At 45.1% G+C, this 26,245-nt stretch overlaps 1 protein-coding gene across 2 annotated transcripts in view; it reads left to right on the forward strand.

The window, feature by feature from the left end:
• The first annotated feature begins 360 nt into the window (after window positions 1-360).
• Window positions 361-26,245, forward strand: part of Gk5 (glycerol kinase 5) — a 64,849-nt gene continuing 38,964 nt past the window's right edge. For both annotated transcript variants that reach the window (XM_036193276.1, XM_036193277.1), the window contains exons 1-5: window positions 361-596; window positions 11,022-11,115; window positions 13,944-14,019; window positions 20,071-20,164; window positions 21,954-22,085. In XM_036193276.1, the coding sequence (XP_036049169.1) occupies window positions 432-596; window positions 11,022-11,115; window positions 13,944-14,019; window positions 20,071-20,164; window positions 21,954-22,085 (561 nt within the window). In that variant the 5' untranslated portion in view covers window positions 361-431. The remainder of the gene's footprint in view (window positions 597-11,021; window positions 11,116-13,943; window positions 14,020-20,070; window positions 20,165-21,953; window positions 22,086-26,245) is intronic.

Genomic DNA, 26,245 nt, shown 5'->3' on the forward strand with positions numbered 1-26,245 from the left:
CATACATAAATGCAGGCAAAACACATCGATCTACAAGAAAAACTTCAAAACTTTTCCTTCCTGTCACCTGAGTTTTCTTAACAGACATTCGTAAAAAGTAATCTGGGTTAGAAGGGAACTTAAAGTTTCAAAGTTAAGGTCACTGAACCGTGACAGCCAGCCAGGACACCGCGACGGCAAAACGCCATCTTCGCCAAGCTCCCACGCGGCGCTCGGCGCGCGGTCCTGACGTCACGGGGAGAGGGGGCGGGGATGGAGGCGGGGAAGCGGGGTCTCGCGAAGGGGCTGGGCGAGGCGGGGGCGGGGCCTCGCGGAGGGGCGGGGCGGGGCGCGGCGGGGGCGGTGCCCGGGCCGCGCGCGCTCCGCCCGGGGTCGGGCGTTTATAGCTCGGCCCTGGCCGGCCGCCGGCTGCTGCGGTGCGCGGGGTCGCGATGTCGGGGCTGCAGGCGGGCGCAGAGCAGCAACGGCGCGAGGAGTCGAGCGCGCGGGCCTCGTCGCCCTCTCGCTTCGTGCTAGGACTGGACGTGGGCAGCACGGTGATCCGCTGCCACGTCTATGACCGGACAGCACGGGTGCGAGGCTCCAGCGCGCAGAAGGTGACTGGGAGCGGAGGGCGGGTCTGGGGCTCTGGCTGCACCCTCGCCCTTTCTGCACCCCTAGGGACTCGGGTCAGTGTGGCCCGGTGCTGGTCGCTCGCTTCCTGTCCCGGGAGGCTCATCGCTCTAGCTTTACCTGCGCGGAGCTGCGTGTGTGTGAGCAGGCTGCGCGTATGTGGACAGAAGGTGGTTTGTGGTTTGCTTGGTTTCTCTGCGCTTCCTCATCGACTTTCCAACTCTTCACGCGTTTTAGTTCTTCAGATTTTGATGGAATGTAAACTTAGTTTTCGGTTGTGTCATTTAAAAACAATTCCTTACGTTTATTTATTATGTGTATCTGTATGTGCTCATGTGCTGAGTGTGATGCACTTTTGGCGTTCAGAGGACAACTTTCTTGGGAATCCGTTTTCTCCTTCTACCATGTTGGTCCCTGGAATTGAACTCAGGTCGTCAGGCTTGGTAGAAATACTTTTACCTGCCGAGCCGTGTTACTTGTCATCTTTGTGTTCCTGAAAGTGCTTGGTCCTCACATTAGCATCTGACATCTATGGATAGTGGAGATACTGAACTAGTTTTGAAAGCTGAGTAGTCCATACTTTTTTCCATCTTTGAGAATTCATAAAAATATCTTCTTCTAGCTTGAAAAGTCTGCCAAGTCATTGATTGGGCTTTGTTAGCAAAGCTTTAAACTGCCCGTGATATTGGGCAACAGCTAACACCCGTTTTAATGAAGTGTTGATTTCTATGCAATGGTCAATGCAGTTGATTTGGTATAGCGTTCCTATTTAATCCTTTCAATACCAGCATTATCTTCTCCTCTTCCTCCTCTACCTCTCCTCCTCTAGCTCCTCTTCTCTCTCTCTCTCTCTCTCTCTCTCTCTCTCTCTCTCTCTCTCTCTCAGACAGTGTTTCTCTGAGTAACGGCTCTCTGACTGTCCTGGAACTCGATTTGTAGACCAAACTGGCCTTGAACTCAAAGATTCACCTGCCTCTGCCTCCAGGTGCTGGGATAAAAGGCATGCACCACCACTGCCCTGCCAATACCAGCATTTTTGGGATTTAGCTCAGTGGTAGAGTGCTTGCCAAAGCCCTGGGTTCAGTCCTCAGCTCCGGAAATTTTTTTTTTTTTTTTAGTGGCGATGAGAGCCATCTAACCCCCTTCCGTACAGCACTGGACTCTTTTTTTTTTTTTTTTTTCTCGGTGTGCTACTCTACTTCTTACTTGTGGGTGTTTTTCATCTCAGCAATATCCCAGAAACCCATTGGCTAGAGTGAAAGTAAGCCTTGAGCGCATACTTTGAGGAACTAGACTTTTCCTTCATGGTTCTGTTCTAGGAGGTGAGTTGGGATGGGCTGCAGCAGCTCCCTCTCTGGCTAACTGTGTAAGAACATGGTCCCCCACTTAGACCATCCCTGTTCCAAGCTGAGAGGACAGACAAAAGGCAGACACTGAGCTTGTCTTACTGCAAGTCTTTATCAGAAACACAATGATACTTTGTGTTTTTCTTACAATTCTGGTCACAAAGTACTTTCGCTTATTTTATTTTTTTAATTTAATGAATGAGTATTTGGATCAAAAAGGAGATAGCTCAGCAGGTAAAGATGATTGCACATTGCTCCTAAGCTGACACCCTCAATTGGATCCCTGGGAGGGACAGTAAGAGAGGAGAGAACTGTCTCCTGCAAGTTGCCCTCTGACCTCTGTGCTTTAGGATGTGGCACAATCCCTTAATCCTAGCATTCAGGAGGCAGAAAGAAGCAGGTGGATCTCTGTGAGTTTGATGCAGAGGGAGGCAGATCTCTGAGTTCAAGGCCAGCCTGGTCTACAGAAAGAGTTCCAGGCCAATCAGGGCTACACAGTGAGACCCTGTTTCAAAATAAGATGAAATAAAACTAGAATAAATGATATGCAGTTAATTAGAAGTGCTAGAAATTTAGTTTACATCATGGGTTATATGACAGCCATAAATTTGTGTCCGTCTTTTTAATATTTATTTATTTTACATGCCTTAGTGTTTTGCCTACATGTATGTCTGGGTGAGGGTGCCAGATCCTCTGGAACTGGAGTTGTGAGCTGCCATGTGGGTGCTAGGAATTGAACCCAGGTCCTCTGGAAGAGCAGCCAGCCAGTGCTCTTAACCACTGAGCCATTTCTCCAGCCCTGTGTCTGTCTTCTTAATGGAAGTCACACCCCTTCTAATGCAATGGAAGGATTATTCCATTAAACCATAAAATTCTATAAATTAGTATAAGAGGATTTGATTCATATAGACAAACAAGTCATGTGAAAAAGCAATAAATCAAAAAGAGATCATCCTTTGGATACAGGATCAGGACAGGCTCCCATGATCTTTAAGTTAAAATTGAAATCCATACATGAACCTTTGCATTCAGTTTGTGTGAGGTGCCTCAGGAGAGTCAGTAGTAATATTTTCTTTTCATTTTTTATGATGATGCTGGAGAACCCTATCCCTCCCCCACAAGATCCTTCATGTCACATCCTCAACCCTAGTGGTTGTTAAGCCTTTCTTGGGGCCATCAAGATGCATCAGTGGGTGAGGTCGCTTGCTGACAAGTCTGATGACCTGAGATGGGACCCACATGGAGAGAAATGACTTGTCCAAGTTGACCTCTGGCCTTCTTACATGCTCTGTGGCATGAGCGTTTGTCCACACACAGAATACTAAAAACAACAACAACAACAACAACAAAAAAAAAACCACGCAGGGTGGTGGTGGTGCACACCTTTAATCCCAGCACTCAGGAGACAGAGCCAGGAGGATCTCTGTGAGTTTGAGGCCAGCCTGGTCTCTAAAGTGAATTCCAGGACAGGCACCAAAGCTACACAAAGAAACCCTGTCTTGGGGGGGGGGGGAGGTCTCTTAACAGACTCTTAATATTGGTGTTAAGTCCTAGAACAATGGTCTATATTTGCAGCTCTCACATGTATATTTGATACTTTGTTTTAGAAACTGGAGATTTACCATGCTCCTCCCAGTGGGACGTGATACCTCTGTGAAAACCCATAAAATGTGATGGGTGGAAGGGTAGGATAGAAAGTCCCAGTATGGAGGCCTCCAGAATTGGAAGACAGGACTCTGCCTTTTTTTTTTTTTTTAAAGATGTATTTATTTATTATGTATACAGAAAAGGGCACCAGATCTCATTACAGATAGTTGTGAGCCACCATGTGGTTGCTGGGAATTGAACCCAGGACCTCTGGATGAGCAGTTGGTGCCCTTAACCTCTAAACCATCTCTCCAGGCCAGGACTCTGTCTTTTAATCAGCCGATGTTTTGTTAACTTTCACTGTTTTCTTCTGTTTGGGCTTAGACTTCCTCCGTAGGGGGCACATTTCTCATGTTACAGGTTTAGGGATCCAGTGGTTTGAGTTTGTTCCTAAGGACTAAGTGTGGAATCTTGGCAGCCAGTGTGGTGCTTTGGGAGCTGTACAATCTGTAAGAGGTGGTTCCTAGGGAGAAATCGTAAACTCACAAGGGAGCTGTCCTAAGAGGGGATTAAGATACTTCCCTGTGGGTTGGGGATTTAGCTCAGTGGTAGAGCGCTTGCAATCGTAAGGCCCTGGGTTCGATCCTCAGCTCAAAAAAAAAACCCAAAAAGATACTTCCCTGTAACAACAGGAAGAATGCTGCCGACACTGCTTTCCTGTTCTCTGCTTTCAGTCTCTTCCTCCTCCTTTCTCCTCTACCTCCCTCCCCCTTCCCTTTTGTCTTTCTCCTCCTTCCCCTTCTGCCTTCCCTTTCCTTCTCTTTTCCCTTCCTCCTCTTCCCTGCCTGCTTCCCACTCCTCCTTCCCCCTCCTCCTCCTCCTCTTCTTCCCTGTTCCCCCACTTTTGGTGACTTCAAACTCCTGTTCAAGACAAGTGCCTGGATCATGGGGGAACACCACCATGCCTGGCTATTTCTTCTTTTTGTATGTACTCCTGGTAGAATGCTGTTTTCCTCCACCACTGTAAGATGCAGCCAAGGGAGCCCTTGCTGACCTAAGAGGTCTGTGTGATCTTGAACTCTCAGCCTCTAGAACTGAAGTATAAAAACCTCGGGTGTTTTGTTATAGCAACAGAAAACAGTCCAGATTGGTGCAGTGTAGGGATGTAGTCTTCAAGTCCCATCATTAGGTCTAAAGGTTTGGAGGCTTGAAGCAGAGTTACCTACTACATGAAGTTGTTTTGAGGGAAGAATTGTTTGTTGCAGTTGAAACATTCTAACATAGTCAGAAGCCTTACAGAATGACTCGGTGGCAAGGGAGTAGATTTTGTTGAACCTGTTTCTGAAGAACACAATGGAGAACACAGATTTTTCTCCCCACATGACCTTGTGACTTAAGTCAACTCCCTCCGGCTCTCCAGTTTTCTTTATTGTGACCACTTCATCCGTGTTGGAAAGTTCTTTCAAATGGTACTCTTGGTGGGTTGTCTGCTCGTTTCTTCAGTACTGTGCTTTCCTGGGAACACTGAACTCTGGCTACTGTTTGTAAGCTCCCCTTCTCCACAGAGTATACTAGTGCCCGTTGCCTGGTGATGAGGAGCAGTGGCGGGGCTAAGTGGCTTCAGGGAACCTTACAAAGATTTCACTCCAGCATCCCTGGTTCTTCCCCTTTCCAGGGCTCAGCCTTAGAACTGCCATGGGCAGTTCTCTGAGAGTTTAGGTGACTGGCACACACACCCTTGGTCTCTGCGGCGTCTGTGAAGTCACAGGCACTCAGAAGCTGAGGGAAAAATGAACAGAGGAGACAGCTGTGGGTGCTCCCGTTCTGGGGACGGAGGAGAGGCAATCTGACTTGGGTCTCATAGAGCATTAGAAGGAATTATTCTGAGTGAAATGGGGAGAGGGGTTGGCGGGAGTGACTGTGTAATCTGAGCAGGGCATTCGCGTAACCCGAGCAGGGCATTCTCCCCTGTGTCAAGCTTTTGCCACCTGCCCATGCTCTGTTCACTTGTTAAATCCAGTCTGATCCTGTTTGCCCTGGGACTCAAAACCAGACCTCCTAGGTGCAGGGATAACAGGTATGTAGCCATACCTGGTTATCTTTGAGCTGTTTTTGACGTCTTTCTTTTAGCAGCCCTGAAAAGTAGCGGGGAGAAACATGTATGTTCAAGTCATCAGTTAAACTTTAAGCTATAGGCTCTTAAAACATTTTTAAAGACTATTTTTATATTTTTATTTATGGGTGTGTGTGTTTGTGTGTGAGAGTGTATGCCACATGTATGCCAGTGCCTGCAGAGGATAGAGCTGGAGCTAAAGATGGTTGTACATGGGTGCTGGGACCTGAACTCAGTGACTCAGGAGGAGCAGCCTGTGCTCTTAATAACTGAGCCGTCTCTCTAGCCCCTTAAAACGGTTTTATTTCTAGCCACTAACTGAAACCGAATGAAAAAAAAAAACAAAACAAAACAGGTTGGGTGCGGTGGCACACCTAGCTAAGCTCCAGGAGTTGGAGTCCAGCCTGAGCTACATAGCAAGTCCTCATCTGAGTAGAGGCTCTGGCTACAGTGCCGCTGCTATGACGGCATGAGCAGCCATGAATGTCACAGCCGGCGAGCAAGCGAGCGACAGAGGCAGAGACCAGCAGATCCCTGGAGCTGCCAAACAGTGAGAGAGCGAGAACAGGTCTGAGAACATACGGTGGAAATGGGAGAGGGAGACACCTGATGGTGACCTCTGACCTCCACACAAGCAGAGGCATGCACACCGGCACTTAAGTGCACCCACACACACACCCGACAGCAAAAAGGAATGGGGTTTTTTGTTTGTTTGTTTGTTTTGCTTTGTTTTTGTTTCTTGAGATAAGGTTTCTCTGTGTAGCCCTGGCTGTCCTGGAACTTGCTTTGAATTTTTTTTAAATTACCACCAAGTTAAAAAGTAAAATGGAGGTTTTTTTTTTTTTTTTTTGTAATGGTTCTATGGGTTTTAGTACCTGTGAGACTAACCTAAAAATTCCTTCACACACCACCGTGCAGTCTTCCTCCAGTACCCACCTAGCTCTTTCTCCCTTACATAGTTTTGTCTTCTGAAGATGATCATATGGAAGTTGAGTGTGGGACTGGGGATATCGCTCAGTGGATACAGGGCTTGCCGGACAAGCATGAGGACTGGGTCTCCAGCACCCACGTTGATATGGAGTGAGCATGGCAGCCCGCCCAGCATCCCAGTGCTTGGGTGGTAGGAAGGGTTGCTGGATCTAATCAACTAGCTGATAGACAAGTCCCAGATCAAATAAGAGCCTCTACCTCGTGGCCTTCTTGGAAGGTTAATTGTCAACCTGACAGGATCTAGAATCTTCTGGGAGAGTGTCTTTCAATGATGCATTGAGGCCATGAGGGATTATCCTGATCAGGTTGATGGATATGAGAGGACCGTCTTAACTGCAGGTGGGACCATTGCCTGGGCAGGGGAACCTGGGCTGTAGACTATGGGGAATGTGATCAGGGCACTGATTACTTTGTTCTTGACTGTGGATGCACTGGAACCAGCTGCTTGAAGCTCCTGCCTCCTTAACTTGCCCAACATGATGGACTGTACCTTTGAACTGTAGCCAGAATAAACTCTTTGTCTCTTGTTGCTATAAGTTTTTTTTTTTTTCTTAGAAGTTTTATTGTAACGTGAGAAAAGGGAAGCAGACGGAGGTCCTGTGTAACCCGAATAGGTCCTGAGAAAGGATTGTCCTTCAATTCTGTGTAGCTTTGGTAACTGTCCTGGATCTTGCTCTGAAGACTGGCTGGCTTTGAACTCACAGAGATCTGTCTGCCTCTGCCTCCTGAATACTGGGACTAAAGGTGTGTGCCACCACCACCTGGCTTAGTTGGCTTTTATCAGAGCATCTTATAGCAAGAGATATGGAACTAAGACACATATGCATGCTTCTGCCCCCACATGCATTCAAACATACATACAAACATACATATCACATACACACAAATTGGATATGGTAGTGCATGCTTTAATGGGGGAGGCTGAGGCCTGAGGAGCAGCACAAGGTTGTTGCTCTGCAGGGCGTCACCCTTTCCCGTGTGCTACATAAAGATTTCTTTCTACTGGAATTAAAAACAATAACAGTAACAACAACAAAACCCTCAAGAACAATGAAGAAGAAACATCTTATATAGAATCATACAATAAGTAGGAACCTCAGGGCAGCTTTATTCAGCTAATAGCCTTTTGAGATTTGCCCATGCCATGTGCATCCACAGTTCATTCTTGGTTGGTTGGTTGGTTGATTGGTTTTCTTTCTGGTCCTGGGGACTAAACCAAGGCCTTGTACTTGCTAGGCAAATGTTCTACCACTGAAGTGAATCTCAAACCAGCCCATTCCATCTTATTTCTGATGGAAATCCATCATACAGACGTACCTCATTCATTCTGCTATTGAGGTCTGTTTGGAGTGTTTTCAGTTTCTGGTGATTATGAATAGATTTGCTATAAATGTTTATGTTCAGACTTCAATGGGAGCATGTGTTCTCATTTCTCTAGGGTAAATACTTAGGAGTGGGTGTGTTGGCATACGGTAAATGAGTGTTTATCTTCTTCTTCTTTTCCTTTAAAGACATATGTTCACTATGTAGCCCTGGCTGGCCTAGAACTCATTATGTAGACAACATTGGCCTCACAGAGATCCTCCTGCCTCAGCTTTGGAGTGGTAGGATTAAAGGCACCATCATGTCATGTCCGGAAAGGAATGTTTATCTTAATAAGAAATTGCTGAGCCAGGAGTATGGGCACACACCTGTAATCCTAATACTTGGAAGGTTGAGGCAGGAGAATTAGCAGTTCAAAGTCATCTTCAGCTAAGCCAAGTTTGGGCCCAGCCTGAACTACATGTGAGACTGTCTCAAAACCCTATCAAACCAGATCATACCAAACCAGACCACACCCAAACCCCAGTCCTTTTCTCCATTGGTTGTACCATTTGGCATTATCACTAGCAGTTCACTGAGACCCAGTTGTCTTGCATATCCATCAGTATTTGTTACTGTTTGGCTTATGTATTCATTTACATTTAGTAGTGTGTGTGTGTGTGTATGTGTGTGTGTGTGTGTGTGTGTGTATGCATGCATGCATGCATGCATGCATGCGTGCGCATGTGTGCGCACGCCAATGCCATAGCGCTCCTGTGGATGCTAGAGGGGCAGCTTTGTGACGTCACTTTTCTTTCTACCTTTATCTGATGACTGGGGATGGGACTGGGCACCTTCATCTGCTGAGCCATCTCGCCAGTGGCTCACTGTTTATTATTATTATTATTATTATTATTATTATTATTATTATTATTATCATTATCACCACGCTTTACTTATCTACACTTAATGGTAACACACTGATTTGTTTACTTATTTTTAGTTTTTTTTTAGATTTTAAACTTTTTTTTTTTGAGCTGAGGATCGAACCCAGGGCCTTGCACTTGCTAGGCAAGCACTCTACCACTGAGCTAAATCCCCAACCCAGACTTTAAAACTTTTACCTTGTGTGTATGAGTCTTTTACCTGCATGTATGTCTGTGCACCATGTGTGTGCAGTGCCCATGGGAACCAGAAGGGGGTGCTCATTAGATTTCCTGGAACTGTGAGATCCATGTGAGCCTCCCTGTGGGTGCTGGGAATGGAATCCGGGTCCCCTGGAAGAGCAGCCAGTGCTTTTAACTGCCGAGCCATCTCTCCTGCTCCAACTGGTTTCTTTCTTTTTCTTTCATTTGTTTATTTATTTTTGGTTTTGTTGAGACAGGGCCTCCTTGTGTGGCCTTGGCTGTCCTGTAACTCCACATGTAGACCATGTTGGCCTTGAACTCAGAGATCCTCCTGCCTCTGCCTCCCCAGTGCTGGAGTTAAAGCTGTGTGCTACCACAGTTGGCAATTTGTATCTGTCTATGGCTAAGGAAGGTTCATATCTTTCTGTGCACACTTACCACCTGTATGTTAGTCTTGGGAAATGCTTGTTTACTGGTTTGCTCATTTTTACATTGGATTGTTCATTTGTTTGTTGAGCCTTCTGGGTCTAAGTCTGTTGGATATCGATAGGCAGCTATTTTCTATTAATATATGCACTGTAATTTCGTTTTGCTCTCTCCCCCTCCCCTTCTCTACCTTCCTGTCTGTTCTTCCCTTCTCATCCCTTGGGCTCCCACCCACCCCTACCTCCTCATCCCACTCCCTTCCCTCTCCCCTCCCTTCACTGATTTTGTGACACAGGGTGACCTTGAACTATTCACATAGTTGGGGATGATCCTGAACTCCTGAACTTCTGCTTCTGTCTCCCAATTACTAGGATTATAGGCATGTACTACTGCTGTGCCAGGAACACTCATTTTTATAGTTCATTTGCCTTTTGATTATTTTTTGTTTATTTATCTATTCACGTATTCATTTGTTTATTAGGTTTTTTAAGAAAATATCTCCCTGTGTAGTCCGGACGGGTCTAAAACACGATTCTTCTGCCCCTGCCTCCCAGTGTTAGGATCACAAATGTGTATCACTGTGCTTGGCTAGTAGCTCGTGTTGTTTCAAATATGTCCTTGTGTGTACACAACCGAGTAGTCAGATGGGAAACTGGGCTGTCTTCATTCTAACTTCTTTAGCGACACAGCCCTACCACGCAGCGTCCTGTGACCCCAGGAGTTAATCCACGGCCTCCTGTGCCATCTTTCTCTCCTCCTCTTTTCCCTGCTAGCCTTTTTCTCTCTCTCTCTTTTGGTGTACTCTCGTTGTTAATTTTGAGGCATGGTTTTGCTGTAGCCCAGGCTAACCTGGAACTCATGATGTAACTCAGGCTGTTCCCCCTCCCCAACCTAGACAGGGTTTCCCTGTGTAGCTTTGCACATTTCCTGGAACTCACTTGGTAGCCCAGGCTGGCCTCGAACTCACAGAGATCCGCCTGCCTCTGCCTCCCGAGTGCTGGTATTAAAGGCGTGCACCACCACCGCCCCGCTGCTCAGGCTGTTCTTAAGCTTGAGGAGCCCCTGCCGGTTCAGCTTCTGGAACACTGGCATTAGAGCCCGCCGCCGCCATGCTTTCCTCCTCTTCTTCTTTTCAGAAGTTTTCTCTTTGTTTTACACAAAAACCTTTAAAGAAATCTTTGTATCTTCATTACAAAACACCTTCTCTGTAGAAATCTTGAAGAATGAATGCAAAGCTAAAGTAAGGTACGTGTAAACCCGTGTGTAAGTGTGTGAGTGCCGTGTTGGTGTTGATAGACAGCGCTCTATTTCACTCATGGACTTCCTTTTCAGCATTTGGGGGTGAGGTGGGAAAGGAACCCGTGGATTTGCACATACCAGTGTTGAGCTATACCTAGCTGTCTTTTTAGCGTAAAAAATAATTAAATGCAATTGTATTACTTATTTTAACCAGTAGTCTTGAGATGCAGCTATGGTCTGGTCTGATTCTCTCACTAACCCTTCTGTTTTCATGACTAGGTGGAAAACGTGTACCCTCAGCCCGGCTGGGTTGAAATCGACCCTGATGCTCTCTGGGTTCAGTTTGTCACCGTAATAAAAGATGCTGTCAAAGGTAACAGGATTTATAAAAAGACTGTAGTCTGCCGTGGACTCTTTCCTGATGAGCTTCCTCAGATTTGGGGAGAATTTTGTGGATTTCTATTTATAATATAGATACAAAATATACACAAACATATATAATATATACATTCTTTTATATTTTGTGTGTTACTATATCATTTATCATATATATGATACATATAAATATATGCATACAAATATAAACATGTATTTTATATATTATATATCATTTATCATAGTATCATTTTATATATGGTCTTTATATTATGTATCACTTATCATATTATCACATATATATGATTTTGTATATGTAAAATATATATAAAATATTTTGGATGAGGTGTTAGTTTCCCAGTATTTTGCTGGAAGATTTATGGTTTACAGTCAACTATGTTGTCAAGGAAAAGTAACAGCAGCCATGTCTCAGTTTGCCCCTTTTCTGCTCTAGGATAAATAAATGCCCCAGGTTACAGCTAGCTCATCCGGTTTCCTGGTGGCTGCAGCATCCAGAGGGTTGGAAACCGTTACCATGTACTGCTCCTCCTTCACCAGTGCACAAGCCCTTGACCTTTATTGCACGATAACTGGTTTTTCCTGCATGGTCCCTTGGCGCAATGTGCTGGCGTCACATACCCGCTGTAACACTTGGGTCAGCGTGAGCTACTTAGGAGATCCTGCCTTGAAAAAGAAAAAGAAGATAATTTGTTGCACAAATCCTAAATGTCTTATAATAAAAACTTGGAGTCAGATATCAGGGTGAAAGCTGAAAGATCAGAGAAGCAGAGTAAGCCACAGCTACCACCTTGCCAACTCCTCAGCCTGACAGAGCCTCTACAGGAGAGCAAATTCCTGTCTCCTCCCACCTTATATTCCCTTCTCTGCCCAGCCATATCACTTCCTAGTACCACCATGCCTAGATGTTTCCAATGTGGCCTTGAACTCACAGAGATCCGGATGGATCTCTGCCTCCTGAATGCTAGGATTAAAGGTGTGTGCCACCACTGCCTGGCCTCTGTGGCTAACTCTGTGGCTGGTTCTGTCCTCTGATCTTCAGGCAAGCTTTATTTCTTAGATTACAAATATATCACCACAACGATTAGAGATGGTTCAGTTGTTAAGAGCACTTGCTGCTCTTTCAGAGGCCCTAACTTGGCTTCTCAGCACCAACATCCGTGGCTTACCACAGCTTGAACTCCAGCTCCAGGAGGCTGGGCCCTTTGGTTCTGCAGGTGCTACCTTCACACTCACACACATATATGAAATTTCGTTTTCAAGAAGAAAGAAGGGAAAACCACTGTGTTTATCTAATGGGTAAGAAAACGGCATTATTTTTAAAAAGAAATTACATATACATGTGTGAGTGTGAGTACAGTAATGTAATACTATTTTGAGTTGTCTGGTTCCTCATGATTAGATTCAGGTTAAACATTCTTGGAAGAAATACTGTACAGGAGGTGATACATTTTTTTTTCTCAGTATTCATGTGAATTGATTCTAAAAGAATATTACAAGCTGAACTGTGGTGACATGCCATGTAATCCCAACCCTGGGGAGGTTAAGAAAATGAGGCCAGCTTGTACTACATAATGAAACCTAGTTGCAAAGAAAAAAAGGACATTACAAAAAACCACATTTCTATCTCAGGAGGCAGAGGCAGGTTGATCCGTGTGGCTTCAAGTCCACTCTGGTCTACAGTGTGTGTTCTGGGCCAGCCAGAGCGACATAGTGAGATCCAGTCTCAAAACAAAACAAAAACCACATTTCTATATTTTAGGAAATTGGATTCAAAAAGCTCATGTTTTGGTCTTGTAAGGTAGCTTGGTGGTGTATGGTGTTTGCCTAGCATGTGTGAGGCCATGGCTTCTATTCCCGGCAGCACAAAAGACAAAAAAATGTAAAAACTGTTTAGGGATCGTGAGATGGCTTCATGGGTAAAAGCACTTGCCACATGCAAGCCTGGTGCCCTGAGTTCGATCCCTGGGACCCATGGAAAGGCTGAAGGAGAGAATTGACTGCACATGTGTATCCCCCATCATATAACCTCCCCCACTTTCATAACAAAACAACAACTTAGTGGTTAAGAGTACTCACTACTCTTGCAGAGGACCCGAGTTCAGTTCACAGAACCCATGTTGGGTGGCTCATGACTGCCTGTCCTGAGGTTGCCAGATCCCACTTGGGCCTCTTCAGGCACCTGCACATAGGTGGCATACACACAGACATGGATAAAAATAAATCTTTACAAAGTAATGGCAAAGTAACAACAACCAAAGCCATAATGTTGACTGAGTGTGGAGGTCCACCACTATACTCTCGGGTTGCTGGGCAAGAGGATTGCTGTAGGGCTAGGTAATTGGTTCCAGGCCAGCCTGGGCTACAGATTTAGACCTGTCTCAGAAGAACAAAGCGAACAAAAAGAAAACTCACGTTTTTATTTCTATACTTAACATCTGTTTGTGTTGAAAAATACGATCTCAACTTGAGCAGTTACACTAATTCCCTGGGGTTTCCTTCCATTCAACAGTCAGGCAGCTTCTATTATAATTGGTCATTGCCTAAGATCCAGGTTTTTAGGATTATCAGGAGGAAAACAAAACAGAGTATGACTGAAATAGTATTTATTTTTCTGTGTCATTTGAATTTTCAAAAGGGGGTTTTTTATTACGATTTTTTTTCCTTTTAAGTAAAAATAATGCAAAATTTATCTTAGTATGACTTGCTTATTAAACTCAGATATCCTGCTTTGAGGTTCCCTACTGTGTTGTCACACAGTTATACTTCACTGGCTTTTAAACGTGTCTTATCTGTCTTTACCTTTAGCTGCAGGAGTACAGATGAGTCAAATTGTTGGTCTTGGCATGTCCACGCAGAGAGCCACGTTCATTACGTGGAACAAGTAAGTGCTTTGTGTGGCCTGCCCTGCTCAGGGGAGTCGGCCGCTTGGGGAACCTGTCTGGGGAGTTTTCACTTTGTGAATGGAGGACAGTTGTGTTTGGCTGAGAGAGATTAAAATGCTCGTCATCTGAACTTAGCTGACTTAAAATGAGAAAGAAGCCCGGCATGGCACGCACTTGAGTAGTACATATAGTGAAATCAAAACTATGCAGAAAACGAGGCGGCAGAGTGGAACATGCCTACGGTTCCAGCACTTGGGAGGCTGAGGCAGGAGGATTGCTTGTGGTGAGTCTGAGGGCAGCCTGGGCAACACAGTGAGCACCCATTTCAAAAGAAAACTTGAAATCACAGTAAGGAGATGAAGTTCCCTGTTCCTCTCTTGGGTAAGTTGACTTTCCCAGTGAACACGCAGGGCCGAAAAACTCACCTGTACTGAAGCGAGTCAGAGGTCCCAACAGATGTCAGACACACAGCTAGCATAGGACGATGTTCTCCGATTAGTTTGTAAGTCTCCGCAGCGTCTGAGGTGTGTGTGGTGGAGACACAGTGGCAACACTGTCATAACTTCCAGGTGATGACTGCCTTGCTGTTCCAACCTCAATATCTGGATGACAAACCAGGAAGAAGCGGAAGCTAAGATATTAGTGGGTTGTTCAAGGTCCCCAGTGACTGGAGTGGGATTCCAAACTAGCTTTCGGCTTGTCATTTTTGTTTGTTTATTATTTCACCTTTTTTTTTAAGTGCTGGGGATTGGCTCTAGGGTCTCAAGGGGCCAGGCCAGTGCTCTGCCATTGAGTAGCTTCCTCAGCCCCAAAGCTGTTTGTCTTTTATTTGTTTGTTTCTATGTATGTATGTATGTATGTATGTATGTATGTATGTATGTATGTATGTATACAGCATGTATGTCTGCAGGCCAGAAGAGGGCGTCAGAACTCATTACAGATGGTTGTGAGCCACCATGTGGTTGCTGGGAATTGAACTCAGGACCTTTGGAAGAGCAGTCAGTGCTCTTAACCTCTGAGCCATCTCTCCAGTCCCTTTTGTTCATTTTTTTGTTGTTGTTTTTTGCCAGAGCTGAGGACCAAACCCAGCGCTAGCAAGCGCTCTACCACTGAGCCAAATCCGCAGCCACAAAACCTGTTATTTTTAAATACTACCATCGTGCCTTCAATATTTGTGGGGTTTTTTTTCTACTTTTAAAACAACAAAAAAACGCAGTGGTAGCATGTGCCTGTTGTCCCAGCACTCAGAGATCTGAGTCTGGAGGATTACTTAAGTCCAGGAGTTCAGAACCAGCCTACCATTGTAGAGAAACATATAAAAATGAAAGGTGAAACAAAACGGTAACATGTCTTTAGAATTGAAGCTCTGGACTGCCGGACATCTTGAGCTTGGGCAGTCAGGCAGAAAAAGGTGACAGAAAGAGCTAAGCCTGGAGCTAGACTCAGGATGAATTCCCAAGGATCTGGCTTTTGATTCTGTGTTAGACCGGAGGAAGAAGTGTAGCCAGGCTTGGTGGCTCACGCCAGTAATCCCGGCACTCGGATGGCTGAGGCTGGAAGACGCTACTACTCGTTCATGGCTAGCCTGGGCTATATAGTGAAACTGTGTCTCAAAAACAAACAAAAAACTGTAAGACTGAATCAATCCGAGTGAGCTGCAGACCCAGCCTGTGGCAATTTGTATCAGGTGATTCTTTGCAAGATGGTGGATGTTTCGCGCATTGTAGATGTCCCGCCCCTCAGGACAAACTCCCATGTCTCCAGACATGGTAAATAAAGTTGCTCTCACTTGAGAATTGCCAGCAGAAGTCTCCAGAAGCAGACTTACTATCTCTGGTAGACACGATGTGGAAGAGAGAGAAGCGGGCCACAGGTTTACACTGACGTTTTCTTCCCTCCCATCCTTGAAGAGATTCAGGGCCAGAAGGATGCCTGGCAGAGCACAACCAAGGCAGATGTGAGAAGTATATGATGGGGTGAGGCTGGAGAGAGTTCCCCACGAAGAGTTTGCAGGAGATAGCCCCATTGGTCAGAGTTGGAGGTGAGGTCATTGGTCCCTTAAATTGTTTTCATCAGACCCAGGCTGCTCTGTCATCCCTGGCAGGAAGGCAAGTATTAGGCAACAGTTTTTCTGTGACAGTGGGGCAATACTTTAATTTTAGAAAAAGCAGGTCAGGCTCCGAAACAGTTCAGTTATTGTACTGGCGTAGCAGTCAGACCGTTTATTGTTTGTTTTCTTTACTGTACGGCCTGTTCCACTGAGAGAAAGACAGACTGGAACCCATGCAGCCATCACTGTTCCAATCTGGTCAGCACCTTTCCTTCCTGCCCCCCCCCCCCCCCATGTGCACACGTGCTTACGTGAGCACACATGTATAGAGGTCAAGGTCAACACTGGGTGTCTTCCTCTGTTGGTCTCCGCCTTAATCTTGAGTCAGGGTTTTTCACTGAACCTGGAGCTGATCAGTGGCTAGACTAGCTAATAAGCACCAAGGGGTCCTCTGGTCCCTGCCTCTCCAGCTGGATTACAGTTACACACTGCATGTGCCTTTTTGCCCACTGGCCGTCTCCCTGGCTATATAGCTTTGTTTGAGATGAGCTTTCACTAAATAACCCAAACTACCCTCAGATTTGTGGTAATCCTCTTGCTCCAGCCTCCTGAATTCGGAGATTTTGGGTGTGAGCCATCATGTTGGGCTTTTTTTATTTTTTTAACCAAAGTGCATTACTGTCTTCATGGCCTTAGAAACTGATTTTCCTTATGGTGTTCATATCAAGAAGATTAAAACTTTGAATTTCGTGTTTTCTCCTTGAGCTCCTCCCTCATACTCCCACAAAGTCAGGAAGTTTAGTGTTAATGTTTTTCAGTCCCTAATTTTTTTTCATATTCTTTGAGCTAAACCTTCCTTTTTTCATGTTTAGTCCATGGTGTACTTAGCTTGCTTTCTGCAATAATTATAAGTCGGATTTCCTCCATTTTGCTGCTTTTGAAAAAAAAAAATCACGACTTGTTTGTTTCTTCAGTTGCCGAGGGAGTCTCTCGGGGAGGCTTTGCCAGCCAACCCCAGATCAGGGTGTGTGCCAATTAGCAGTGTAAAATGTGAGTCACCCACTGGGATCACTCAGTAACTGCTGAGGTTCTCAGCCAGGAACTCTGTGCTACTTGCGGAACTGGATACAAAGGGGGTGCCCTCGGGGATTTGTATTGGCCATTACCCTATAGAAATGGCTGTTCCTAGCCAAATGTGGCTGTAACTGTAGCATTTGATGTTTGTGTTAATGGTTATTACTAATTGTTTCTGACACCAAGGTTAACAGCTACAGAAAAGGGTAAAGTGTTACAGGGATTCAGTTGGTTTAGGATACTGTCATTCACAGCCCTCTCTGTTTCCTCCTTTATAGAGCTGAAACTAACCTAGGTCTGTGGTAAATGAATATTGGCGAATGTGCCAATACCGGAGATCAGCTCCTAGATTGTTTTGTGGCGTGTTTTCAGTTAGGCCCATTTCCATCTTGTGATTTTTCTCCTCTTCCGTCATGCTAGCCTTTCTGCTCTTCTGTGCTTCCCCTACCTTGCGACCCTTGAACACTTAACAGCCTCTCAGTCAGAGCTCTTACCTCCTGGCCGACGCTGTGGTTCTGGGAGCCAATTCCATTGTCCTTTCTCAGTGAAGCCTTCCCTTCCTCCCCACAGGCAGGTTGTCCCTAACTGCTACTCAGGGACCTGCATTTCTCCTCCACGGGGCTTGCTCCTATTGTCTGTAAGCGATGAGGTGATTATTTATTTATTCGAGTCTCGTGGTAAGGGTAAAAGTATATTCAGCAGAGCAAAAGCGCCTGTGTTCTGTTCGCCTCTCTGTCTTTATCTTCTGGAACAAATATCTTCAGAAATGTTTGCTGAAGCCAGTAAGTGACAAGGGGGATTGGCTGCTCAAGTGAATGGTGGAGTGATAGGGTCAGGAGCCGAAGATGGTTAAGTTGATGACACAGAAACAGACCTGCGCTTGGGCAGAAGAGGTCGGGACCAGAGCCTGCAGCTCAGGTCTCAGGTTCAATCTCCAGCACTGTAACAATGAAAAACAAAAGAAAAAAAATTGCCGGGCGGTGCTGGTGCACGCCTTTAATCCCAGCACTGGGGAGGCAGAGCCAGGCAGATCTCTGTGCGTTCGAGGCTAGCCTGGGCTACCAAGTAAGTTCCAGGAAAGGCACAAAGCTACACAGAGAAACCCTGTCTCAAAAAAACAAAAAAAACAAAAACAAAAAAAAATTAAGAAAGGAAAAATAATAGTACACACCAGCAGGTAACTTGTAGGAGCCTCAGAAGAAGACAGCTTTTTCCTTCTGTATTTCTTACCTCTGTATTGTTATTGTAGTGTTGACCCAGGGTTTACTAGATTTTTCTTTACTTTGTCTTGTTCTTTTGAAGAGAATGATGAAGCCCAGGCGGGCCTTGAACTCATCCTCCTGCCTGTTCAGTGTTCCTATTTGTGTTCGCCACCACCACTGTAAGCTAATTAATTTTGGATGAGGTCTCACTCTATCCCAGGTAGACCAGGGGGCATGGCATTCCTTACAGTCTTCCTGCTTTAGGCCTTCTAAATGAGATTACAGGCATGCATCACCAAGCGTGGCTTTGATTTTTCTATTTTCTTTCTTTTAAAAATTTTTATTATTGGGAGATGGACCTCTGTTTGAGTCTCAGCACCCACATGATGGCTAAGAACCACCTAATATGGCTAATGAACCCAATTCTAGGGGATCGATGACCTCCTCTGGGTCTGCAGGCTCTGGGTAAATGTTGTATGCAGACATATGCAGACAAAACACCCGTACCCACAGATAAGATGAAATATTACTGTGTGTGTGTGTCTGTATGTGTGTGTGAATGTGTATGAGTGTGGCCATGTGTTGGCGTGTGTGGAGGCACTTTTGGGAGTTGGTTCTTTATTTCCACAGTGCGCTCTTGGCATTGAACTCAGGTTATTAGGCTCGGCTGCTGTCGCTTTGCTAGCCCTGGACTTTTCTTTATTGGATACAATCTTGGTAATCATATTAGATACCAAGTTCTAAAGCTGAGAGATGTGGAAAGGCTGAGGAGTGCTGGAGATCTGCTGTGGGTCAGACGTTGATACATGATTGTATCGGGGTGAGCTGAGGAAAGGGGACCCATGGCTTTTTGTTTGTTTCATGTTTTGTTTTGTGAGACAAAGAGTCTTACTATGTATCCCTGGCTGACCTGGAGCTCCCTGTCTAGACCTTGCTGGCCTAGAACTTGGAAATTTGCCTGCCTCTGCAGTGCTGGGATTAAAGGCATGTGGGACCGTGCCAGGCCTATTTGCTTTTTAAAACATAGAGCATATCTCAAAGGCCTTTTCAGTAATTTTGTTGTTGAAAGTATACATGTTACATTGTTTCAAAAGGACAGTCTTTCGGGTAAAGTCTGTTCAAAATCTGATTCTATATGTTACATAATATTTCTGGGGTTGGGGAGGCTTGGTTTATGAAACAAGGTCTCCTCTGTATCCCAGGCTCGCCTGAAATTCACAGCAGCCATCCTGCCTCAGCCTCTCAAGTGCTGAATAAGCCACGATCCAGTCAGTGTCACAGAATTGTTATGTCATGTGTTTAATTTATGAAAACCAAAGAGAACTCAATAGAAAGTTCCATTTACTTGATTGTATTTTGAAATTATAGTGTATCTTTTGTTCGTTTGTTTTCTCTTTTGGTAGTTTTTTTTTTCTTTTTTCTTTTTTAAGATTTATTTATTTATTGTGTATATAGAAGAAGGTGCCAGATCTCATTACAGATGGTTGTGAGCCACCATGTGGGTGCTGGGAATTGAACGCAGGACCTCTGTATGAACAGTCGGTGCTCTTAACCTCTGAGCCATCTCTCCAGCCCCAGTTTTTTTGTTTTTTGTTTTTTTTTTCTTAATGCTTGGACCTGAGGCCTCACACATTCTAGCAAATGCCCTGCCAATATCCCCAGTCCTCTATGGCAGACCTTTAATATAATATCTGATTTATACTTTACGTTTCTGTCTTCCTTAGGAAAACAGGACATCATTTTCACAACTTCATTAGTTGGCAAGACCTAAGGGCAGCTGAACTGGTAAAATCCTGGAACAATTCTCTTGTACTGAAGGTAATTTTTAAATTCACATGTTTTTATTTTTTTTCTATAAATGTCTCTTAACTGTAGGAGTCCCCTACCTTTTATGTTTTAGGACATTAAGACTAAAAGAGTCAATCACATATTTCCCCAAAAAGTGAAAGGTAATACTAGCCCTGAGGAGCATTCGTGGTAGATTTTAGTACTTTACTACTGACCCTCAGGAAGGCTGGAGGGGGATTGGGGTGGACCTGTGTTTAACATGATTAAGAGAATTCATGTTTCTGCCTGGGAAAGGGGGAAAGATAAAGAGTACATGGATTGAAATGACCAATTTACATCATGGTTTTTTAACTAAGTGAATGGATATGACGTAGCTAGCCAGCAGACTTTCATTCACAGCTCTTCACGTGACACCCTGGTGCATTGTAGGCCAGCAGTCAAGGGTAGTGGCAAGCACAGTAAAAACTGCGTGTCACGTTAATTCTGCAAGCACCCCACACTCCCAAGTGTCTTGTTATTGAAGGAAAAGATGAAGCCGTTTTCTGGCCCCTCCAACAGGGTGCAGCCTGCAGCATTTGGTGTTATTACCGATATTGAGCATTGCTGGTGTTGACTTCTGACGCCCTGTGCTTAGATGCCTTCTTAGCTACAGTAGTGTTGTGAGCTGGTGCAGGAAGAATGTCTGGGGAGTTACAGGTGGGCCTCCACATCCTCATGACATCTGTGTTGGTGCTGGGGATCAGAACTTCAGTCCCCTACGCACACAAGCACCTTCACCTCTGAGCCAACTTCCCCTTGTTTGCTTTAACACGGGGGCCTCCATTGTAGCCCTAACTTAGAACTCGTTATGGTGCCCAGGCTGACTTTGAACTTGTGGTCTTCCTACCTGTCTCCCAGATAGGTACTGAAGTATGCACCACTACACTCCATATTGTTTTTGTTTGTTCTTAAAAAGTATTTTTTAAAGACTTACTCATTTTTGTTTTATGTGTCTGAGTGTTTTGTCTGCATGCATGCATGTCTGTGCACCACATGTGTGCCCAGTGCCCACAGATGTCAGAAGAAGGTATTGAATCCCCTGGAGCTGGAATTACAGAAGATTGTCAGCCACCGTGTGGGTGGTGGACCCGAACCCAGGTGCTCTGCAAGCTCTTAACCCTGAGCCACCTCCCCAGTCTCCATGTGTTTTGTTAAGGGCTAGAGAGATGGCTCAGAAGTTAAGAGCACAGGCTGGCCGACAGTAGTAGCATACACCTTTAATCCTAGCACTCGAGAGGCAAAGCCAGACAGATTTCTGTGAGGCCAGCTTGGTCTACAAAGCGAGATCCAGGATAGGCACCAAAACTACACAGAGAAACTCTGTCTCAAAAAATTAAAAAAAAAAAAAAAAAAAGCACAGGCTGCTCTTTCCACAGGTCCTGAGTTCAATTCTAGCAACAACATGGTAGCTCACAACAATCTATAATGAGCTCTGGTGCCCCCTTCTGGTATGCAGGCAACATGCAGACAGAACACTCTGTGTGTGTGTGTGTGTGTGTGTGTGTGTGTGTGTGTGTGTGTGTGTGTGTATTATATATTATATATAAGTAAATCCTTTTTTTACAAAAAGGGGGGCCAGGCGGTGGTGGCGCACGCCTTTAATCCCAGCACTCGGGAGGCAGAGGCAGGTGGATCTCTGTGAGTTTGAGGCCAGCCAGGGCTGCAAAGTAAGACCCTGTCTCCGAAAACAAAAAAACAAAAAACAAAGGTGGAGAGAGAAAAAGAAAATCAAGTACCATTAAATGTATTTTCTTAAAAATATCTCTTGTTTTTAACACAGCTCTTGCATGGTGCCTGCCGAGTCCTTCACTTTTTCAGTAGAAGTAAACTAATGTCCACAGTCAGTCGCTTCAGTTTCACCACCCAGCATGTTACCTTGAGATTGGTCTGGATTTTACAAAACCTGTCTGAGGTAAGGAAAGATTCTATGTGTGAAGAGGGGGTCATGACGGCGGGGAAGAAAACGTCAAAGAGTAAGAAGAACAGTAATCCAGCTGTTTCGGGGAAACGATGTACTCAGCGATACTGGGGGGGAAGACAGCAGTCCTCACTTGGTTCCTGTGGTGGTTTTTTTTTTTTTTTTTTGAGCTGAGGATCGAACCCAGGGCCTTACGCTCGCTAGGCAAGCACTCTACCACTGAGCTAAATCCCCAACCCTAGATGAACTTCTAAACAGTCTTATTAAATAAGAAACACATAGCCAAATACAGAGTTAAAGCCAAAGAGATCAGAACAAGAGCCACCTAGCTTTAGCTTAGCACCAGCAGTAGCTTACCCCGAGAGAGTTTCTTCCTGTCTGGCTTGTGTTTTTATTGCTTTCCTGTTCTGCCTTCTCATTGGCTCGAAGCCCAGCCACATGACCTCCTTGTCACTGTCTGTCTGTACAGACCTCCAGGTCTCTATGGTTGGCACTGGGATTGAAGGCTCATGTCACCATGCTTTGCTGTGTCCTTGACCACACAGAGACTCTGTTTGCCATGTGATCGGGATTAAGGGCGTGTGCTACCACCGCCTGACTCTGCTCAATGGCTCTCTGTGACCTCTGATCTCCAGGCAACTTTATTTATTAACATACACATAAAACCACATTTCAGCACAAATAAAATATCAACCACACAACTGGGCATAATGGTACACACCTGTAACCCCAGCAATTGGAAGGCTGAGGCAGGAGACTGACAATAAGTTTGAGGCTAGCCTTGGCAACATTGGGGAGATGATGGAATGGCATTCCTGAGGGGGAAACACTAGAACCTTCTGCGTTACCTGTCAGTCTTTTAGTGAGTGTGTGTCCCGGCCTGTGGCCTTCACAGGAACTCAGCTCTTTGGGTGAGTCAGGTAAGCTACAGGGGACTGAACTAGGCTCAGGTAAAACCGAAGTTGGTCAGGCTCTGCAGAGTGGATGTTTTTGATTGCAGAGCAGTTTTACGGAGGACAGCACAATCTGGGCTTGTTTCACAGTGATTGCTGCATTCGAGGGCCCCGAGCGTTCATTCTTGTCTTACCTTCTGCAGCAGTTCATCAGCCGCTCTGTCTGCCTTCCCCCCTGGCTCCTACTGCAGAGAAGCTGTTCTTCGTGTTTACCTGTGTTTCCAGTTTTCAGGACAGCTGTTTGTCCTGTGATGTCGGCCCTGATGGATCAATGAGGAATTGAACACCCGATCCCTCTGCCTCTATCTCCAAAATGCTGGGGGGTTATAGGTGTGCCCTGATATTTTTTCTGAATTAGAAAATCCCCATTGAGAGCCTAGAGGCTGGGTTGCCTCAGCATTGTGCTCTTCTGAGTAGGAAGTGGGCATACCTTGGAGCCAGGGGTCGGAATGGAAGTGAGACATTGAATTCTCTGTGGCCTTTTTTGGTTTGTAGGGGAGTTTTGGTTGCGTTTCTTGGTTTTATTTCAGTCAAACTTGTTTACTTTTGATTTCTTTAAAGGGTAAGTGATGTATGTATGTATGTATCTGCATTTTAAGTGTAAATGCTTTAAAAAATAGATGTTTGTGTCTTTTTACAGCTGACATCCAATTCTGACATCACTCTCCTCCCTCCCCCTCTTCCCCCTTTCCATACCCTTGTATGTTCTAATAAATGGTTGCCTTTCAAAAGAGAAAGAAGGAAGGGAAACCCCCGTTGATTCCAGCCACCTTTGGCATGTGAAGAACGTTGTATGTCGGGCTCACTTTGGTATCTCACTTTGCTGTAACCGTCCTGGGAAGATCAACATGCCCCCTGCATAAATCTGATATGCAAATCCAAAAAGCATTCCATTTTTTTTCTTTAAAGTTGTATATTGGAACAATTTTAGGATAAAAATTTGACCTAGGGCTGGAGAGATGGTTCAGAGGTTAAGAGCACTGACTATTCTTGCAGAGGTCCTGAGTTCAATTCCCAGCATCCACATGGTGGCTCACAACCACCTGTAATGAGATCTGGCACCCTCTTCTGTATACATAATAAATAAATAAATCTCTACCAAAAAAAAAAGTTTGACCTAACAGTTCTAAGTAAGATATTACTTTAAAATAATTCATGTGTAAGTGGCAGACTCTGGAATGTAATCTTCAAAATATTTGGAATAGACTCGGGTGTGGTGTGTACCTGTTACCCGAGCATCATGGGAGGTTGATGCTGGAGGCTCACGTGAGCCCCAGAGATCAACTGGGCAGTACAGTGAGATTCCATTTCAAAAACTAATCATGGTAGATAACTTCCAAATGACCACTCATTTTGGACCGTGTATTATTTTCCTTTCATGGACCCTTTCTATTATCAAAGTGTAATTTGATGCTTTTTTTATTTCAGCTATTTACTTAAGTTTTTTTTCTTTAATTTCTGCTCTTTGCCCAAAAAAAAATCCCCAAATGTGGGGGCTTTAAATATAAATGAAGATAGCTTAGTTGGTAAAGTTCTTTTTTTTTGGTTTTTCGAGACAGGTGTTTCTCTGTGTAGCTTTGTGCCTTTTCTGGAACTCACTTGGTAGCCCAGGTTGGCCTCGAACTCACAGAGATCTGCCTGGCTCTGCCTCCCGAGTGCTGGGATTAAAGGCGTGCGCCACCACCACCCGGCCAAGTTGGTGAAGCTCTTACCGCACAGCAGAAGGATCTGAGTTCAGATCCTGATGAACACCCATATAAAGCTCGGCACTGTGCACACATCTGCTGTCCCAGCACTGGAGTAGGCAGTGGAGACAGACAACGCTCTCTGACCAGCTTGTCTAACCGAGTCGGTGAGCACCAGGTTCAGTTAGTGTAGGGTCTCAAACAAAGTGGAGAGCAGTGGAGAAAGACATGTATCCACACGTGTACCACACCTAATAAATGTAAATAATAAATAAGTATGAATGCCCATGGGCATGTGGAAGGCCAGTAGAGAAGCAGTAGCCGGAACAGTGGCCACACGGGGGATCCCTGTAGGGTGCTCAGGAGTGAGTTAGAGGTGAGGTGGAGGGGCAGCTTGGGCAGATGAGGACAGATGAGTTGAGGTGTAAAGCATGTTTTAGGAAATTATTTTTTAGTCTACTAATAATTTCCAGAATTTCAACCTTTATATTACCTAGTTTGAAGGGATCCTGATACCTTTTTTTTTTTTTGGCATGCTTTTGGCCTAGTGTTGGTACTGAATGGCTAGAGAACAGTATCTTAGGTTCTGAGGACCTGTGTGTGTCACAGATGGTTAGCTGTTGCAGCTTTGAACAAATAAACACAGCTGGATTCCATTCAGACTTTACTTAGAGATTCTAAAATTTGAATTCTATATAATTTTGGTCATAAAATACATGTTTTTTTTCAATATCATGACAAATTCCTCACTAATTTTAAACCAACAATATTGAGTCTTCATAGAGACTGTCGGAAGTTCCCAAGGCAACTGTCTGAGTTTATGTCCAGTTGCCGTGATGAAATACCCTGACAAATACAACATATGGCAGAAAGCGTTTATTCCAGCTCTTGGTTCCAGGTTCCAGTCCATCAGAGCAGGGGAGCGCATGGCAGGAGCTTGAGAAGGCTGCTGGTCCCATGGCAGCCTTCATCAGGAACCCAGGACAAAGAAGGCAGAAAACTTTGCCAGGACTTAGCACACTTCCTCTCTTGCTTTGGTGTTTTGGTTTTTTGAGACAGGGTCTCTCTAATTCTGGCCGTCCTGAAACTCTCTATAAAGACCAGGCTGGCCTAGAAATCACAGAAATTCACCTGCCTCTCCCTCAAGCGCTTGGACTAAGGTGTGCACCACCATACCTGGTACTTTCTCTGTGTTTATAGATGGACCCAAACAGGGCATGCTGGAGCCCTCTTTTAGGCTGAGTCTTCCTACATCAATCAAGGTAATCAAGACATCTCCTCCACAGCCACATCCACCTAATCTAGACAGTCCCTCAGTGACACTCTCTTTTTTTTTTTTTTTTTGGTTTTTCGAGACAGGGTTTCTCTGTAGCTTTGGAGCCTATCCTGGACTAGCTCTGTAGACCAGGCTGGCCTGGAACTCACAGAGATCCACCTGCCTCTGCCTCCCGAGTGCTGGGATTACAGGTGTGCGCCACCACCGCCCGGCTTGGTGACCCTCTCTTTAAGGATGATT

This window comes from Onychomys torridus, chromosome 7, assembly GCF_903995425.1.
Source record: "Onychomys torridus chromosome 7, mOncTor1.1, whole genome shotgun sequence".
Lineage (NCBI taxonomy): Eukaryota > Metazoa > Chordata > Mammalia > Rodentia > Cricetidae > Onychomys > Onychomys torridus.